Source organism: Falco punctatus, assembly GCF_963210335.1.
Source record: "Falco punctatus genome assembly, chromosome: 2".
NCBI lineage: Eukaryota > Metazoa > Chordata > Aves > Falconiformes > Falconidae > Falco > Falco punctatus.
In genome coordinates, this window is record NC_137581.1 from 279,418 (window position 1) to 298,208 (window position 18,791).

The 18,791-nt window shown below is 54.3% G+C and overlaps 1 protein-coding gene across 1 annotated transcript; it reads right to left on the minus strand.

Annotated features, from left to right (window-relative positions):
• Positions 1-15,698: 15,698 nt before the first annotated feature.
• RPS11 (ribosomal protein S11) lies at positions 15,699-18,679 on the minus strand. The gene is made up of 5 exons (XM_080374891.1): positions 18,534-18,679; positions 18,110-18,241; positions 17,812-17,887; positions 16,776-16,905; positions 15,699-15,871 (listed from the first exon to the last, which is right to left on the minus strand). Exons 1-5 carry the CDS (start codon positions 18,546-18,548, stop codon positions 15,748-15,750), a joined length of 477 nt encoding a protein of 158 aa, XP_080231017.1. The 5' UTR covers positions 18,549-18,679; the 3' UTR covers positions 15,699-15,747.
• Between the last annotated feature and the right edge of the window lie 112 nt (positions 18,680-18,791).

An 18,791-nucleotide genomic window follows, 5' to 3' on the forward strand; every position in this document is an offset into this window, starting at 1 on the left:
GAGGACGAGGATGAGGGCTGCGGATGAAGTGCCACCTCCATCCCGCAGGTCCTTCTGCTGGAGACACCGGCCGGTGCAGCGAGTGAGGGCGATGCAGCGGGACCAGACCCTCTGCCTAATCTGCTGGGATGAGGTGGCGGGGCGGCCCTGTTATACCACCATGGTCTGCCCCGGCTGCGCCAGCGCCTGGTTCCACCGCCGCTGCATCCAGGTAGGCGTCATCGCCCCGGTCCCTGACATGGTCAGCCCGGTGGTCACCCCATCACCCAGCTCTGGGGAGGGAACGGGTCCCTCCCGCCACTGCTGATGCCGATGCCACCTCTGCCCTAGGGCCAGGCGCTGTGCTCGCGCCTGCACAGCTTTCGGTGCCCTCTGTGCTGGGACATGACAAATATTATAGTTATCTGATCTAAATGAGGCTTTTCATTTTGAAGAGATTCAAAGCCTCTAGAAGAAAAATAAAAGGGAGGGGGGTGGTTTTGAGTGATGCTGTTGAAGATTATCTTAAAGATTTTAGTGAATCCTTCTATATTTCGTGTTTATGTAGCAGTTATAAGAGCATTTTGATTTGAACGAGTTAACCTCCACATTAGAATTATGTTAGCACTTATTAGCCAATGAAGTATAAATCGTTGTACTGATGTCGTCCGAGACTGTCACTTGAAGTCCCTATGCTATAGACCATAGTACTGTTAGTCTTCACTCTCTAGACCATAACCAGAGCACCTAGGTTCTATTGTTGTAGGATGAGTTTTTGGACAGATTGGCAAGGTCGATATCTAGCCTTCCAACCTGGCAACAAAACTAACTTTTAAGGTGTCCTGAAGTGAACTACCTTCATTATAACATTGAAAATCATGCCCACAGGTCATAAGACCCTTGCCCAGGTGAAGACCCTTCTCTTGCGCAAGCGTAGTAACAGAAAGGGATGACACAGCAAACATTGCAATTATATGCAAATGTCTAAGCGATCATTGTAATTGGGAGTGCACGACTTTCTAATTTTGTGTATAAATGTAACGGTAAAATCTACACAGGTGTGCTTGATTTGTGGAGATGCCACCGAGCACCCAGCGCTGCAATAAAGGAGTAGCCTGCTTCTTAATGCTACATTGGTGTTAAGAGGTTTGATTCCTGATTTTGGTGACAATGCCACCACATAGATACAGCTCTATACACATATATGGCACACGATTCTGTCATCGTTGTCGCAGTATTGTTGACAACATGTAGCTGTATCAAATGGAACCTCCCCGGAAATCTATGTTGCAACGCGAGCAAATATTATAACTATCCTATCTAAATGAGGCTTTTGATTTTGGAAAGATTCAAAGCCTCCAGAAAAAAAAAATAAAAGGGCGTGGGGGTGGTGTTGAACGATGCCAGTACATAGATAGGGCTCTATACACATTTGTGGCACACTGTTCTGTCAAGGGGGGGTTGCTGGCTGAGCAAAGGGACAAGACGACCACGCTCTGCTGCAGTGAGTGGCTGTAAGTTACAGAAACCGGGGCACAAAGCTGAGGCCGCGCAGGCTCAGGCCTTCAGCCGGCAAAGCGCCCACGCGGCTCGCAGCCGTGCCTGCTGCGGGGCTGGCACACGGCAGCCGCTACAGGGGCCCCGCCACGGAGCCCCCCCGGCAGCGGGAGGGCGGGCTAGACCCCGGCGGCCCGCACAGCCGAGCCCCCGCCGGCGCCGGGCCCCCGCCGGGCTGGGCAAGCACCGGGCCAGTCGGGGACGGACCCGCCGCCCGCCCGCGCTGCCCGGCGAGCCCCGCCCCGCCCTGTGCCCCGGCCAATGACGCTGCGGTAGGAACGCCAGGGCCCGCCCCCGCCGCCTCACCATTGGCTGTTGCCGGGGGGGAGCGCGCCGCGGGTGCGAGAGTGACGGGGGGGACTACAAATCCCAACGGCCGCTGTGCGCGGGCCGAGTCTCGCTTTAGCCGCTTGGAATGCCGGGAGCGCGTTGCATGGCAACGGCTGTGTGCGGGAGGGGGGGCGCTCCCGCGGCGGGTTCGGGGACACCCGCGGGGCTCCCTGGAGCACGACTGGGGCCGGCGTGAAGCCGCGGGGAGGGGGGGCCCTGTGAGGGTACGGGGACACGTGGGGGGGGCTCCAGGCCGATACGGGACCGGGCGTGAGGCGGAGGGGCCGGGGCTCCCATCGGGGTCAGGGGACACGCGTAGGAACGGGCTCCTGGCGGGGGCCCAGGGCTGGCAGGCCGCCAGGAGGGGGTTTCTTGGGGGCAGGGGGCTCCCGGGGGGCCGGCGGCTCCCGGAGCAGATGGCAGTCGGGGGAGCTCTGGCCTGGGAGCCACGCTCAGGGGGCTGGGACGCACAAGGGACCGGGGCAGGGCACACGCCGGCTCTCAACTCCAGATGCCCACGCTCTGCTGCAGCGTGTAGCTGTGCCTTACAGAGACCGGGGTACAAAGCTGAGGCCGAGCTGACTCTCTAAAGCTGTTGGAAGCGGCAAAAGAAGGGGCTTCTAATCGAGGGAGGCAGCCTTGGGAAGGGGGGAGCCAGGAAGGGACGGGGAAAGGAACTCGGTTGTCCCAAGTTACGCAGGAAGAAGCCTCCGAGTGAGGAAGCTCTGGCCCCGAGGGGAGAGCAGCCGATAAGGCCTTGCAACCCACAGAAAGTTGGTCGAAAGTAGGGCGAAGGTGACTGTGGCAGTGGGAGATCGCGACCTCGGACTCACATGGCCCCCCGAGAGAGGGCAGCCCCCGCTTGGGGAGATGCGCCCTCAATAAAAACCTTCAGTAGCGCTACCTGAGGGTGCGCGCTAGTTTGCACGACAAGTGAGAAACTTGTGAGCAGTCCTGTGCGTGAATGGAAAGGAATGTGTAATGCACGCTGAATGTGCAAGTGCTCTGCGTGTAGCATGTGTACCCTCGAGTAACCTGGTGAGCGTGTTAGAGGGAAACATTCCCCCGTGCTGCCAGCGCTGTAAGGAAGAATGCCTGCCTTCTAAAACTCCAAATCCAGTCTTAGAGCGATTTTCTCCGTGACCGACTTTACAGTATCACATAAAGTGGGCAACTGCTGCCAGGGCTCCCTGCTGCACGGGGAGCAGCCTTTCCTGATGGTCAGAGGGACCCTCCTGCGTTCCAGGGTGTGCCCATGGCCTCTGGGCCGGGCACTGGGCGGGCACCGCTGTGAAGAGCCTGGGCACGGCTGAGGGGCAGGGGCAGGATCTGGGGGTCTCCCCTGCCCTCCCCGCATCTCCAGCTCAGCGTGGGCTTCTCCACCCAGAAGCATGCTGGTGGCAAAACGGGCCCTGGATGCCAGGGCCACTTGTGTTCCCCAGGCATAATAATCGCGTGCTCGCATCGTTCTTACACATTTGAGTTCGGCCCCAGGGCTTTGAACATCCCATTTCCCCCGGCTCTCTTCGGGGTCAGCAGAGGCCAATGTTCTAGAGAGGCACGTGGTCGGGGTTTCGATGGCACCACGTAAACCTGCCGTTCTGTGCACATGCAGGTGCGAGTTCATCTCCAGAAAGGACCCGAGGGGCTGGATATTAAACGGTGGAGGGTGGCGACGGGTCGTAGGTTTTTCCTTTTCCTTCCCACACAAAATTCCACTGTGCTTCGTGGGTAGGCAATACTCTACACTTCAACGCTGTTTCTCGATGGACAGGTTTTCCAAAACATGTGGGATCTCCAGGTTTAAACCCTGATGCCGGAAAACCCCAACAAGTACGTATATGCCAAATAAAGGCTCGCAGCTCTGGGGCACACCAGGTTTCCGTCCCTTGGGTCCCACGACCATGTGTCACAGCTCATCGTTTGTGAACAATTCCTTAGGGAAGTGTTCTCATGGGCTCGGGGATTTATTTCCCATGTATCAACTCTGTTACGTGCATTGGACAAAACAATATGGAAGGGACCAAGCCCATACCCCATTCGTTACGAATCTGAACAGGCCAACCCAGGGGTAACAGGACGTTACATTTGTGGTATATGGGCTCACCGTGGGGTCTCGATACATACCGGATCCCACCTTTCCAAGGGGTCCAGACCCCCTGCTCAATGGGCAGCTGGTTGAGGTGCCCACCAGGCCCCTCTCTGCCAAGCTGCTTTCCAGCCGGGCGTCCGCAGCCTGTGCTGGTGCCGGGGCTTGTTCCTCCCCAGGGGCAGGACTCGGCACTTGTTGCACCCGATGAGGTTCCTGGCATCCCCTTTCTCCAGCCCAGCCTGGTCCTCCGAAGGCAGCGCAACCACTGGGGTGCCAGACACGACCACCCCCCATTTTGTGGGTGCCAGCAGTGCCCAGTGCCAGCCCGTCCCCACTGGGGTTGGGCACCAAGGGTGTCACACTCCCACCTGCGGAGATAGATGGATGGAAAAGTCACAGCACCGGGGCAGAGGAAATATTTAACATTCCAGATGGGGGGGCACTGCGGGAGGCTCCCAGCCCTGCACTCCTGCAGCCGCTCACTGGCAGGGGAACCTGTTCCTCTTCTGGCACCAGCGCTGCCACCACAGGGGCTTGTAGAAGCCGATGCGGTGGGGCCAGCAGTGGCGTCTCCACCAAACCTTTGGGCAGCCCCAAGATGGGTGCAGCCCTCCCTCATGCACCGTCCTGCCCATGCCACACTCCCTCTCTCCACGCACCACAGCCCCGGGCCTCTCCCCGGGTCCCAGATGCAGGCAGGGGGATCAGTGGGCATGGGAGGCTTAAGACCCGGTTAAGCAAATGCGAAACCCCATCGGTGACTATACACGCTTGCAGTGCTGTGTCATAAAGAGCCAGGGCTCTTGAATAGATGCACGCAACTGCCCCCAGCTCAGGGGTGTGTTTACCAGTGGTGCTGGAGAATAACCATCCTGATGTCCCCATGCCCTGCCACCCCCTATTCTGCAGCTGTGCTGATGGACCTGAGGTCAAGGCACTGAGATACGCCCCGGTCCCTCACGACCCAGTGCCCCACAGCATGGCCGGAGCAGGGGGCCCGACACTGCAGCCGGACCAGACTCTGGCCCCCCTGGCGCAGGGACCCTGGCACAGCGCTCCCAGTAAGATCACTGGCACAGGCTGCCCACTGGCATTGGCAGCCCCAGGTGAGATTCTAGTGTCACCCCATGGGGCTGTCTTGGGTGGCACTGGATCTGAACTTGGGCTGGGGAGGACGAAGTACCGTGGGACCTGCCTTGGGTCGAAGGACAACCCGCTCTGACGGAAGCAGTGATCCCATCGTGTTGGAAGGTCAAGGTGGTCCCTGTGGGTCCCTTCTTTCACATTGTGGCCCCAGCAGGGGCTTCAGAGACACCCAAGGTGATCGATAGCATTCTGTATTGCAGCACCAAAACTCCTGACTCTTCATTAACAGGCATATCGATATAGTTAAATTATTTCTGGGTTAGGTTATTAATTGGACATAGTTCAAAATATGTTTATATTTTACTTTTTTGCAGCAATTAATATTTAGTTTAACTGAAGTAAGTTGAAGAGATCCCACTGGCAGCAACCTGGGTGGGCCTGGCCATGTCCCTGTCCCACCACCTGGCAACCCTTGGGGCAGTACTCCAGTCGTTGCACCCCAAGCCGCCAACAACGGTGGGTACTCACATCACCCCCAGCTGGGTGCACCTGCTGCTGGTGATGTGGGCAGAGGATGAGGCCCCATGGGATAGGGTGTTGCTGGTAGCTGAGGCAGCAGGCGGTGGGGACGTCATCTGTGAGTGCAGGAAGAGAAACGGACAGCTCTGGTGAGACCCCAGGCTACAGTACAGGCCCTGGCCCCACCGGTGCTTGGGTTTGCCCAACGTTTTTGCCATCTCTCGTCTCGTCGCTTGTTTCATACTCCCTGGTGGTGGCCTCCCAGGAGACCCCTGGCCCCACGTTTGAGTCTCAGAGTTGTTGGCGGTCTCCTGCTCCCAGCACGTCGGCACTGCCCTGGTACTGGGATGCTGCACAGGGCACGGTCACACTTGTTACGGTGCTGCAGAGCAGAAGGTGCAGCCCCAACCATCTGGGGACATGTTTGTTGAGCCCTGTCCAAGGCAAAGAGGCTGGGATACTGCTGCCAGCTGCGGAGGAGCCATGTTTGTAGCGCAGCTCCTGCTCCCCTGGGGATGCCAGCTCGTCCCTGAGCCCAGAAGGCCCATGGTGATGAGTAACGGATGTCCGTGCCCTCCCCTGCAGATGCACATCCAGGCTGAGCCAGGATGGAGCCACCATGGGACTGGGCGGATGGCTGTCTTCTGCTGGGTCTAGAGGACGTGGGGTCACGGCAGCATGGCACGCCCCCAAAAGAGCCCCCAGCACTTGCCTATCCACACCCCGGTCCTGGGAGCCTAGAGGAGCATGCGAGTCCCTTTCTCAGCTAGGGCAGGGAGGGGGTGGCAGCCAACACGATTTTGGGTTGAGCTGTGAAAGATTTGAGGTTTCACCAAGAAGTTTTCTGAGAGTCGCTTTTTCTCCCTGGCAGGAGGAAACCCTCGCTCAATCACTGCAGATGGGGAATCACAGACGGAGACGTCTCCAGGGTCTGGTCATCACCTGAAGCACCAGGAAAGACCCAAAGAAGCAAACGGGGGATGCGTGCACGCATGTGTGTGTGTGTGCCATGGGCTCCCCAGTACTCCCACCAGTGGGAGATTTACTGGCCCAAGTTTGCCACAACTTCCAGGCAGTTTCCCGTCACTCTGATGGTGGCTAATGGCAAGTCTAGGAGATGCCTGGGCAGGACGGCTTCGGCTGTGATTTTGAGAGCCGACACGTTCCTGGGCAAAACAATTGCAATGTGTGTGAGTATGAATCTGTTCAGTGGATAAAGACCTAATGTGGATCTTTAATACTATTATTGCTAACAATAAATATCACAGTGCTATGGAGTGATGTTTGTACTTGTTAGCTGGCAGCATGCTAGCCATAGTTCATGATCTTTAGGGTTAAAAAGTTGTTTCACCATGGTGATGTCTTCACAATAACAGTTCTTGGCATTTATGGTTATTCTCTTCTTTTTTTTTTTCTTCTCCTCTTTTGGGCTTTCTTGCTTTAAAACCTGTCGAAGCTCCCCTTGTCCTGTAGCCCGACCCAGCGCTCTGCAGTACAAGGTGGGGCTCGGCTTGTGAGAGGACAGACACCTTTGGGGTTCTTCTCCCTGCCCCTGCAGAATTTGGGATGGCTGGCCTGTAGCAGGGGACAGACCACCAGAGGGAGGAAACAAACATGCTGGCCCAGTGTCCCTTTGGAGGGGCCCCTACAGGCTGTGCTGGCTGCTTTCAGCTCAGGAAAAGTTTTTCCTCCTGGCTCAGTAGACCTGGATCTCAGAAACCTGGCAGCTCCATCCGCGGTGGGGTGCATGGACCACGGGCGAGGCTGCCCGACATGGCCCGCAGCCAATGCCCAGCTGCAGCCAGCCGGTGCCAGTGGGCTCAGACATCAGGAGCAGCCGCTCAGGGACTGAAATACTGCAGAGAGACCCCCGGCTCAGCACAGCGGTGGCTGAGTAAGAAGATCTCCTGTTCCTACTGGTCTTAACTCTCATGGCATGAGGAGGGGCACGGGTCAGCATCTGCCACCCACAGCAATCCTGCAGGGTGACATTGACGCTGGATGGGCAGGGATCGTCACAGCACTCTCCAAACTATCAAGCTGCAGCAAGGTCTTTTACCATCCCATACCAACACACTCTTCATGCCAGTCCCTCTGCTGCCTTCTCCTTGTCGAGCCCGAGCCCGAGCCCGAGCCCGAGCCCTCTCTCTACTTCTTCCTCCTCTCTTCCTTGGCTGCTCTCTCTTCACTGGCTCTCAACCACTTAACAGAACCAGCCACAGCTGCACCTTATCTACATCAGCCAGCCTGCTGCCGCTGAAGCCAGCCCACAGCTGTATATTATCAATGCTAATTAACCCAGCTGCATTCCTCTACAGGGATCACTTGTGCTCAGGCAATTAAGGAAAGGATGGACTTTGGTGGGGCAGGTGGGTGGATAAAAAACACTGTAGTGCAGAGTGGGAACATGCTGAGATCAGAGGACACTTGTTCCAGGTGGGGCAGGGGAGTGGAGAGCTGGATACCCAGTGGTGAGGCATGACAGAGGTGGGAACGGGGAACGAGAACTGGGCAGCTCTGCCCAGCCTGGTCGTGCTGCACAGGAGAGCATGGTGAAAGGCCTTTGCTTTGCCCGTACTCCTTGGGATCCTCACAGCCATTGCCCCTCTGCACCCAGGGGACAGCAGGGACTGCCTTGGTGGGATGAGAGCTGGGGCAGCCTGGGGCATGCAGGCAGGAGGCTCCTCCTTGAGGTGTCTGCACAGAGACCCTGCAGCTCAGGGTGTGTGATGGGGGCTCTTTGCTAGGCTTCAGCTCAGCCACTCCGGTGGCCTGGCACGGGGACTGCTCTCCAGACCGGCATTCCCACCAGCAGCTTTGGTGCTGGGATGCTGCCTGGCTTCTGCTCCAGCAGTAAAATCTCTGTGGATGTCTTGATGGCGAGGGGCGGCTGTGTTCTCACCTTGGCTTTCAGCTGGGGACTTCCCAGTTCCTTCCTTGGAGCTATTTCAAGGAGGTGTGAGAGAGAATATTTGGGGGTGACAGCGTGTGAGGGCTGTGCAGGGCTTGTGGGTGCAGGAAAGGAGGAAAACTCTGGGTGGGAAGCGAGGACGTGCATGTGTTGGGGGGTGCAGCTGAGGAGACTATCTGCATGCTGGGGAAACCCATGCACGTGACCTTACAGATTACCATCCGCGTGCTGGGATGACTGCCATGCTTCTGCTGTGTCTTTTGGGTGGCCATGTAAGGTACGGCTGAAAAAATATATACATTTTTCTATGAATATAATTGCCTACAGATATTTAGTGAAGATTCTAAAAGAAGGTGAGACAAAAAAGTGTATTCTCCCAGCTATTCCTTGTCAATAATCTACATCTGCCAGAACTGGTGGCTGAACACCGAACACGCCATTTGCAAACCATCAGTTGGGCTTGCTACTCCCTTTTGTAATTATTTATGCTTTTGGCTTTCACAGGTGCCTGACACAATGCACCATTCATTATTGGCCTCCAAAAGAAGCTTCCAGATTTCAATATTCTGTTGCCTCTTGTGTCTTTATTCAGGAAACATGGTGGGCAGATGAGGATTTCCCTTCAGCCAGAGCTGCTGGCAATGGGCACTGTGCTCCGAGGGAGCTGTGGTGAGGTCCAGCCATGTTGGGAAGTGTTTGCTGCCTTCATCCTAGATGGGATCCTGGTGTGGAATTGGCTCAGCGTGGGCAGTTCTTCCCTCCTGCTCCAGGCCCTCGTGCCGTGGGAGTGTCCAGCTGCACCCACATCTCCTCCAGACCGAAGGCATGCCAGCTGGCACTGCTGGGAACCCCTTGGGAATGCCCTCCTGCACTGGCTGATGCTGCCTGCCCAGCCCAGATATTCACCACCCATGCAGCCACCGTGGTGGCCTCAGGTCCATCACCCTTGACCAGATCCTTGCAGCCTCCAGCCCCCCACCGTAGCTATAGACAGCAAAACGGGCTAAGCAGCACATCACTGCTTCTAGAGTTGGCTGCTGATTTCCCCCACTATTTTGGCAGGCTTTCTGTGATCCCACTGGGGCTTGGGTTATCCTCTGGTACCTGGGATGCTGAAATTGCAGGTAAAGTCCTGCCATTGCCCTCTGCAACAGCTCCAATGCTTGCCTTCAGCGAGTACAAGATCTTTTGCGCTAGGCACCCTGGAGAAACTGTTGCCCTCCTTTTGCAGCTGTATTGCACACCTCTAGCTCCTAGCAGACAAGATCCTGATATACCAAAAAGCCTCTTTTTTAAGTCTGCAGAGCATGGCCTTGTTCCACATACAGTTAAATTTAATCTCAGTTCAATTAATCCAGCCTCCAGCATCCCTTGGGTACTTCTGAGCAATACTCAGCCCTTTGTCTATGTTGGCGGCATCTCCTGTCTTCGCCTCTTCCCCCTCCAGAGCTTGCAAACGCGTTGCCAACCACACCTGCTCGACACGCAGCCGGCGGAGCCGGCACAGAAGCATTTATTTTCCTAATTCGTAAATAACAACTGCTAAATATAAAATGTTCTTCACTCCCCCTTTCCAAAATGCCACGGCAAAATGCTCTCGCAGCCCCCGATCAGGCTCACGCCGGCAGGCAGCAGATGTGCCTCCATTAAACGGGGAACCTTGGAATAAATTTTGCATGGTTTTATAAATCCCTGCCGGTCCTAGGTGGGGGCGTGTGGTTTTTTTCCCATGCCGTCTGCATGAGCTGTCAGGCTGAGCGCTGGCCTCCCTCCGGGCTGCAGGGAAACAGTTTATTATTTGCAAATATCTCAAAGCTGTTTCTGAAAAGATGGAAAGGATTAGGGACATGTCTGGTAACAAAGCAGAGCAGCAGAGAGCTCTGGCTCACAACGTTCCCCGTGTGCATGACAGGGAAGGGAACAAGTGTTTTGGGGACAGTGTTTGTGCCATTTACTCCCCACCTGAGCTGGCTGGATGCTCCTGCACGGCAGCTGCTTGACTTAGCAGAGGAGATGAGGTCAGGCTGGTGAGAGCGTCTCCATCGCACCCCTCTTGCAGGGATGCTAGGCAGGATGGTCATATCGGGAGGGCAGAGATGAGCCACCCCTGTCCCGTGCAGATCCAATTCCCCAGGTCTGGCAGGAACGAGGCAGCCGCAGGAACCGAGCCCTGGCCTTCTGTGTCATTGGGGTTTCTGAAGGCGTACCTGGAAGTCCTTGCAGTGTGCAGTGAGATGTGAGAAAGCTCCAAGACATTGTCTCTGGCTTTGTCTCCATGTGGGCAAAACACCTTGTCCTTATCTTTGTGGCTTCGACATCTGTTTTCCTGTCTGCTTGGTTTTATTAAGTACCAGTTCAGTCTCCCTGAGGGGATGCTGCCTTGAAGATGTGAGCCAGCAGGCTGAGTCCATGAGTTTGAAAACCACGAGTACCTTTGCTGTGATCATATCTGGGTGAAGGAAATGTTGTGATCCTCCAGCTGCTGGGGAAGGATCCCTCTGAGGCCATTTTCAGCCCGTCACACGCTGCTTCCAGGGAGTGTGTGTGTGTGGGGGGGTGTACACGGATGCCAGGCAGCCCCCAGGAGCAGCTCGTGGGTCTTGTGCCCGGGCTGAGCCAGAGGGAGTCTTGGCTTGCGGGCTGGAAGCAGAGTTAAAATAGTTTGTGTGACAAGAGGCTGCCCCTGAGGGAAACTTTTCCAACAGTCTTTTGATTTCCCCATCTTCAGTTTCTCACAATCCGCTTTTCCTTATTTTCCAGGTGAAGGCACGCGACTGCAGTGCCAGGTATGCTCTCCCCGTGTACAAACACGAAGAATCATCCTGTTTTCAGCTGCCTCATGTTTAAGCTAAGCAGTCTGGCTCCTCAGCTCCAACTCCAAGACGATTTCCATTCCAACCCACTTCTGCAGGTTTCCCCTGAACCCGCACCAGGTTTTCAAAGCACTTTGGGGCATTTCCACCTGTGATGCTCTCACCCTGCCATGCACGCTCTGTAGAGCCGCCCTGCTGCACCCAAAGACTGGGACGCCAAGAGCCCAGGGCTGCGACTTCCCCGGATCTCCTCACAAGGGTGCAACGCAGCAGTGGGTTTCAGGAGCTTGATCTTGGTGGAGGAGACAAGTTGTCTGCCTGGGGAAAATACACAACTTTTGTCGTGGGTGATTTCAGATTCCTGGTAACCTTCACCCAGCAGCATGGCTTCTGTTAGGATCTGGACAGACCCTTAGTTTGGAACTATTTAATACTTTAAATCAATTAACAGATATGTTTTGAAATCTATTCACTTTGTAGTGTACTTACTCTGTGATTTGCTGATACGCTCTCAATTGCAGTAACATTCTCATTAAAAATGTAATTGCAATATGGGACTGTTAGGCAATTGCTAAAGAAAACTCCTTCCAGAAGTTAATTGGCCATGATCTATTTTCCATTAAAACCAGGCTGATGCATTAATTTCTCTTACCAAGTTTTACAGCTTCGTTGACTGAGCTGTATATGAGAAGTTTTTTTGGTTTTTTTCTGTGTCCCTACGTGGGATCAGAACAAAATCAGCTCACCCCTAACAACCTGGGTCATCTCTCGGTGGCTTGAACGCAGGCTGTGGCTGGTCGCTGCCCCCCAGCTCTGCCCTGAGGTCCATCCCTGTGCCCTGACACAGGTGGGAAGGGCTCCTGGTCTGCTCCAGCCTCTTGCTGCCCGTACTGGGGGACCTGAACAGCAAGCACCCAGGGCCCTCACTAGCAGCACAGGGCTGCTTTTGAGGCACCACCAAAAATACTTGTGCCTGTCTGTGGAGTGGCGACAACGGAGGATTTCTGTCCTCACACCAGACCAACGCCACATGCCGTCGCTCCAGCTAATGACAACGTTTATTGGAGATGCCATTGGTGCAATTCTCAAATGTTCATGATTTCTGAAAGCAAAAGGAGCCACCTATTTTAAACTGCCAAAGACAACAAGGTTCCTCACGCAGAGTGCGGCTAAGCTAAGCTCTCATTTAAAGCCTTTAACCATGTTCCCTGTAGCTCTGGTGAAATTTTGCCAGTGAAAATGGGCAAATTTTCCAAAATTTTGCCAATTTTACAGTGAATGCAGTGAAACATCCTCCCTGTGAGCCTTTCTGCTAATTTGAAGACACCTCTGAGCAGACACCAGCCCCAGTGAAAACGTTCAATACTGGATGCCCTGCCCAGCTACTGGGGACTGATTAGAAGGTGTAATAGGATTTCCAGAAGAGGTTTGGGAATATTGAAAGTGTACTTTTATCTCTTCAAAGGTAAGTGCATGGTTCCCACTCAGCAGCTGAGACAAACGCCTTTGGCATGATGACCTACATGGAGAGCTGGATGAGCGGAGGCTCCTTGCAGCCACTGATGGGTGCACAAAATGAGGGTAAAGCAGGTTTCTGGATGGGGGAGCTGCCGGCTGAGTGGCCAAGCTGCATCCTTGTCAGAGACAGTGACACTAAGGAAGGTGGGGGGTGCAGATTTGACAGTGAGGCCACTTATCCCCCCTCCTCCCAGCTCGCCTCTCTGTGAGATTGTTCAGCTCACCAAACCAGCAGAAAATGACCTGGAGAGAAGAAAAGCTGGCTGTTTTCTGACTGGTTAATGAGCAAAACCTGCTGGGAGGGAGAAGGAGGAAGGACAGTGAGACCCCCTCCATTGGGCAGCAGCAAGCTACCAGATAAGCCTTACTGGGTCACACAGCCACCCTCAGATGCTGCAGTCTTGCTGCTCCTTCAGCTTCTGAGCAAGCTGGAAGTGGCCTGATCTCTCTTCTCTGAGAGTTTCTAAGGGACAGATGACATACTTCTGCAGCCACAGAAGCTGACATGCTTTTGCTAAGAGGCAGCAAGCAGAACCACACTGAATGCTGTATCCACAGGGAGTGCTTGCGCTGGGGAAGCTGCTACATCATAGCAGCGGGACACAGACCTTCCAGCAGTGGTCTTGCTGTATGTGGAAGTGGTAAATAATTAGTATTTTATCTGCTTGGTGTGAAGCCAGTGAGGCATCCCTAATCCCTCAGCCTACTGCTGCAACAGGCCCAGTGCCTTCTCAGCACAGCCACAGTGTGACAATGCCATCCCCAAGGAGATGCCCAGGCATGGCAAGCCCTCTGGAAACCATCACCTTTCCAGGTGCCTTCCCATATATGAGCTCCCATCTGACTCCTTGACACCCAGGGATGGACCTCCAGAGGTGCTCCTCCCACTTGCTCTATGGCCAACCTGTTTCAGCCCTGGTCTCAGCAACTTTCGGAAAGTGCCAGCCACCTCTTCAATGCTCTGGCCTGACCCGCTGCCTCCTACCCCCTCTGCTCCAGGCAGACGGCACATCCAAGCTCTGGGCAGCAGAGCAGAGGAGCTGATGCACGTGCTGGCTGCTCCAGCAGTAACATGCCATGGAGGCTGCAACATCCCCCAGCCTGGGTGGGAATGTCATTCTGGAGCTCTGCGTGGATCCCATACCACCAGCTGTGCCTCCACTCCTCCTCTCTCCCAGCTCTGACCTCAGTTTCCCTCAAGGCTCACAGATTTCAGCGGAGAAACCTCAGGGCACCACAAACCCACGCAGCTGGCTCCCCAGCATCCTCATCCAAGGGTCCCCACAGGTAACAGCCATGGCATGACTGTGTGCAACCACCCAGACTGGGCTGGTTCAGTTTGTTACATCCCTGTCACAATAGAGTTCAGGTAGAGTCCCATGGAAGGAGGGACAGGCTGCTGTGAAGCCTGGCAGGAAGGACCCTTCCCGCTCAGAAGCGGGGAAAAGCAGTCTGACCCGGCAGCTGCTGGAAACAATCATTCATATACTAGTGAAAGCTGACCCTAAGCTTAAAAGCTTTCTGCTCAGTAGGCACCAAAATACCGAGGTATAGAGACCAATGCAAAGATATAAAGACTGATACAATTCTGGGTCCTACCTTCGCTCTATGGGACTGACTAGAGATCAGCTTTATTCAACAGCTCCAACCTGCCACACAGCAAGCACTGCTCCCAAATCCCACAGAATCACTCCCTAGATGCAAGGGGACATCCCCACCACAAAGGCACAAGGCAGCTCTCACAAAAATGCTACTGAACTTTTGCAAGCCAGGTGCCTGTTAATGTAGAAGTCACCACAATTCAGTCTTCTATAAGCTGTGGGGCACAGAATTGCTCTTGCAGCCCTTCCTAGCACCAACTCAACAGGCAACACTGCCAGAGTCAGCCTGGGGTTAAGGTAACTGCCAGCTGAGCTACATGCATTTAAAACACTGGATTTTGTTTCCTTGTTCCACATCTGGTTATCATACACACCTCCTGTCACCTGTACCATGTCATACCATTGCTCCCTTCTGGCTTCTCCCCCCTGAACACAGGATCGGTTTCCTACAGAAGGGCTTACTCAGATCCCAGAAAAACATTTTTCCTATGACTGTTGGAACCACAAGCAACTATCACCTCTAAAAAAAAATCTGCAGGAAAAGCAGTTTCTTTGGCATTAACTCCCATACCCTTCAGCTGCCGATACACCACAGCCTTGTAAAAATGTGCTCGGACACCTCCAAGTGTGAAAATGCCACATGGCATCTCTCTTTAAATACATACTTAAGCTTTCTGAGAAATGATCTTTTAAAATCACAACTGCCTTTGTTATCACTAAGAGGCTTTATATTCGAAACCAAATTATTACATAATCTCCCATCTGTTACCATCTGCAGCAATGCTGGGAAGGGGTGAAATGGCAACACCAGACATCAGTATTGAACCGGAAAGCCACAAGAACTCTCCAGAAAGTAACTAAAAACAATTAGAGCATGTCCCCTTTTGCTTTTTTTCTGTGCCCTGCTTTTCAACTCAATAAAAATTTGAGCCTTGGTAAGCCTGTCTGGGATAGAGGCCAGGAGAAGAGATATGCCAAGGCACCTTTCTTTCAGACAGGCTGTGCCACACCTCAGACCAAGCGCTTGCTGATGGTTCCAGTTGGATTGTGAGTCACTGCCATTGAAAAATACTGCAGTCCCTATTTATCAACAAAGGCACAACACTCACTCCTTGTCTGTCACCCAAACTATCATCATTTCTGAATAGAAAACCTCGAATATCTTAACATAGCTGCATAACACTCTCATGTTTTCCTCCAGAGATGCACTCATTTCGCCTGTTTCTGCAGTCCGATGCGTGCCATGTGGCTTTGCGTCCCCATGCTGTTTATTTCAGGTTACACACACAGGGTACATTTTTACAAGTTTTATTTGTCCTGTGTATCTTCCATAAGCTGTTTTTAAAACTTCTGGAATTGCTTCTTGGTACCAGCAGCCTTTGTGACTTTGAGGACATTGAACCGGACAGTCTTGCTGAGGGGACGACACTCTCCCACGGTGACAATATCTCCAATCTGGACATCCCTGCAAAGACATTGCTGCTATTTCAGTAGTTCTGAATTTCCCACATATGCAGTTGGTTTGCTCTGCAGTGCAGGCACTTGCATTGCATAACGCTACTGAGTAATGCAGTGCTGAAAGCGACCTTGGATAAGCTGTGAAGCAAGGCAGTTTAATTTTAAGCAAAGATGAATGTGCCTGATAAACAGCAGTCACCCTGCAGCAGCTGACACAAAGCCTTCCGAGTCTGACCACACTAAGTTCAGACTCAAAAGACAAGGCTAAACACGAGCTTTTCAAGAACAGGATGAGTGCTGAGCACAGAAGGGAAACCCTTCAGAGGTGGGGAGTTTCCCTTCCAGTCACACACAGGCTTGAAGCCCTTCTTAAGCCAAATCAGCTGGACTGCAACGCTAGTCCAGGTTTTTCTGGAAATGCTGCACTCCAAAGACAGGCTTAGGAAACATGCAAGTAGAAAAAAAAAAAAAGAGCCAGCCTCTGAACCTGTCCCCTCTGACCTCAGCACTTACTTCAGAAACATACGTATTTGTTATGCTTTCTCAAGGACAGCAATGCTGTAACAGTGGATGGTTTCAGAAGGCAGCAGGCAGACTGACTGGAACCTCCCTTACGGTTCAGCAATTGCCACTGGCGTTGTCAGCAGCCCCCTCTCACCAGCAGGGACTCTGAAGACCATCGTGAGTTTAGACATCACCACCAGTAAGCAGATTCCAGGTCAGAAGCAGCAATAAAACCACGTGTCACCTTAAGTGCACACTTGCAGTTTCTACGTGAAAGCCGAGTTCAGCATTATAAGCAATACATATAAACACACATATGAGATGTTCTGAGCATGTATGGCACTCCCACACATCTCTTCTCCTGGGGTTAACACTCCCCTACCGTCACTGCCGGAACTTGCACGCACCTGAAGCAGGGGGAGAGATGCACAGACATGTTCTTGTGGCGCTTCTCGAAGCGGTTGTACTTGCGGATGTAATGCAGGTAGTCCCGACGGATGACAATGGTGCGCTGCATCTTCATCTTAGTAACCACACCTGGGCAAGAGAAGTCGGGGGGAATGTGATGAGCATGACCATAAGCACGGATGCACTGACCACTGGCAAACTGGCTGGAGACTCGGGTTATAACTTGACACATAAAAGATTTCTCGAAGAGTTACCCAAGAGGATCAGCAGAGATGAGTGGCATCTGACACCTGAAGGCAGTACCTATCAATTCCAGCAATTTCTCCTTGCCTACTTTAATAGTAAACGACAACACATCCTTTGGAGACTGCTGTGGTGTTCTACCAGGCGGAAATGGCTTTCCACTTTTCTGCCAGGTTACAGCTTTCAAATTTGTATTTTAAAACAAGTTTCTCTTGTCTTTTTTAAGACTTTCTAAGCATACTGTGCCCTGCTGCCTAGAACCAATGCTCCCTACCTTATCTGCTACTGCATTACATCAGCATCTGCACTATAGAACAGCACATCTGGAAGGGTAACTGCCAGCAACTGGTCCTTTCACTGGGCATCAGCAAAGCCGTGCAGCATTGTCATCAAAGCCCCTTCAAGGTGAGACTCAGAAGACCATCATGAGAGAATGGCATCACATGCAGCTCAAGGACCACAGCAGAGTTTCCAGGCAACTTCAGACTGCTGCTCACAGGCTTTGCTTAGAATCACAGAACACTCTGGGTTGGAAGGGACCTTCAAGACCATCTAGTTCCAACTCCCCCACCATGGGCAGGGCCCCCTCCCCCCAGCCCAGGCTGCTCCCAGCCCCATCCAGCCTGGCCTTGAGCCCTGCCAGGGATGGGGCACCCACAGCTGCTCTGGGCAGCCTGGGCCAGCGCCTCGCCGCCCTCACAAAAAAGAATTTGTTCTTTATGTGTACCCACTTCCAGGCAGTCCGGGGATTATGTCTATATCGTTACTCCTTAAGGTGCCTACACAACCCACCTGACAGGATTCGGCCACGGATAGAGACATTACCAGTGAAGGGACACTTCTTGTCGATGTAAGTGCCCTCAATCGCCTATAAAGAGAAACAATTGTCAGCATCTGGATAGACCAACAGGTCAGGCAGCACCGAAGCCTAGTGACCGTGCTCAGAGGAGTCACAGCTACATCGCCTTAATAGTCGGCGGGACCATCACGGCCTTTGGGGTGCAGTGGGAGGAGATGCCGGGCTCGGGGAGCACGGCCGGGAGGTAGGGCAGCCCTGCCCACCTGCATCCTGCAGATAGCCAGGCCCTACCTCCTTGGGAGTCTTGAAGCCGAGGCCGATGTTTTTGTAGTATCGGGGCAGCTTTTCCTTGCCACCTTCGCCCAGCAGCACCCGCTTCTTGTTCTGGAAGATGGTGGGCTGCTTCTGGTAGGCCCGTTCGGTCTGAGGTAGGGGGAGGCGAGGAGAGAATCACCAGCAGCCCTGGGGCACGGTACCTCCTCAGCACCGGGCACAAGTCAGGCCTCACACCGACACCAATCCCCGCCCCCCAGGGCACAGTACCTCACCCAGTACGCCCGGCCTGGCCCGCCCGCCCACCCCACAGGCCGCCCGCCGTCACCCCTCGCAGGGCCGGGCCGCATCCTCCCCGCCCTCCAGCAGCGCCGGGGCGAGCAGCGACCCCAGAAGGGCCCGTCCCGAGGCCGTCCGGGGCCCAGTCACAAGCAGCACCCACCTGCGTGTCCGCCATCTTGCACCGCGCGGCTGGAAAGAGGAAACCCCTGCGCACGCGGCACTATTTATCTCAGGGGCGGGGCGAGGGAGCCGGAAGCTACATCACGGGGAGGCCGACCGAGTGACGTCATTTCCTCCCGCCGCGCTGAAGCGAAGGCACAGCAGCCGCACGGGTGGCTGCCCCCGCCCCGCTTTGCTGGTTCGGGGGGGCGCGGTGTTGGCTCGCCCCCCCCCCACCTCACCCCCCCCCCCCCCCCGC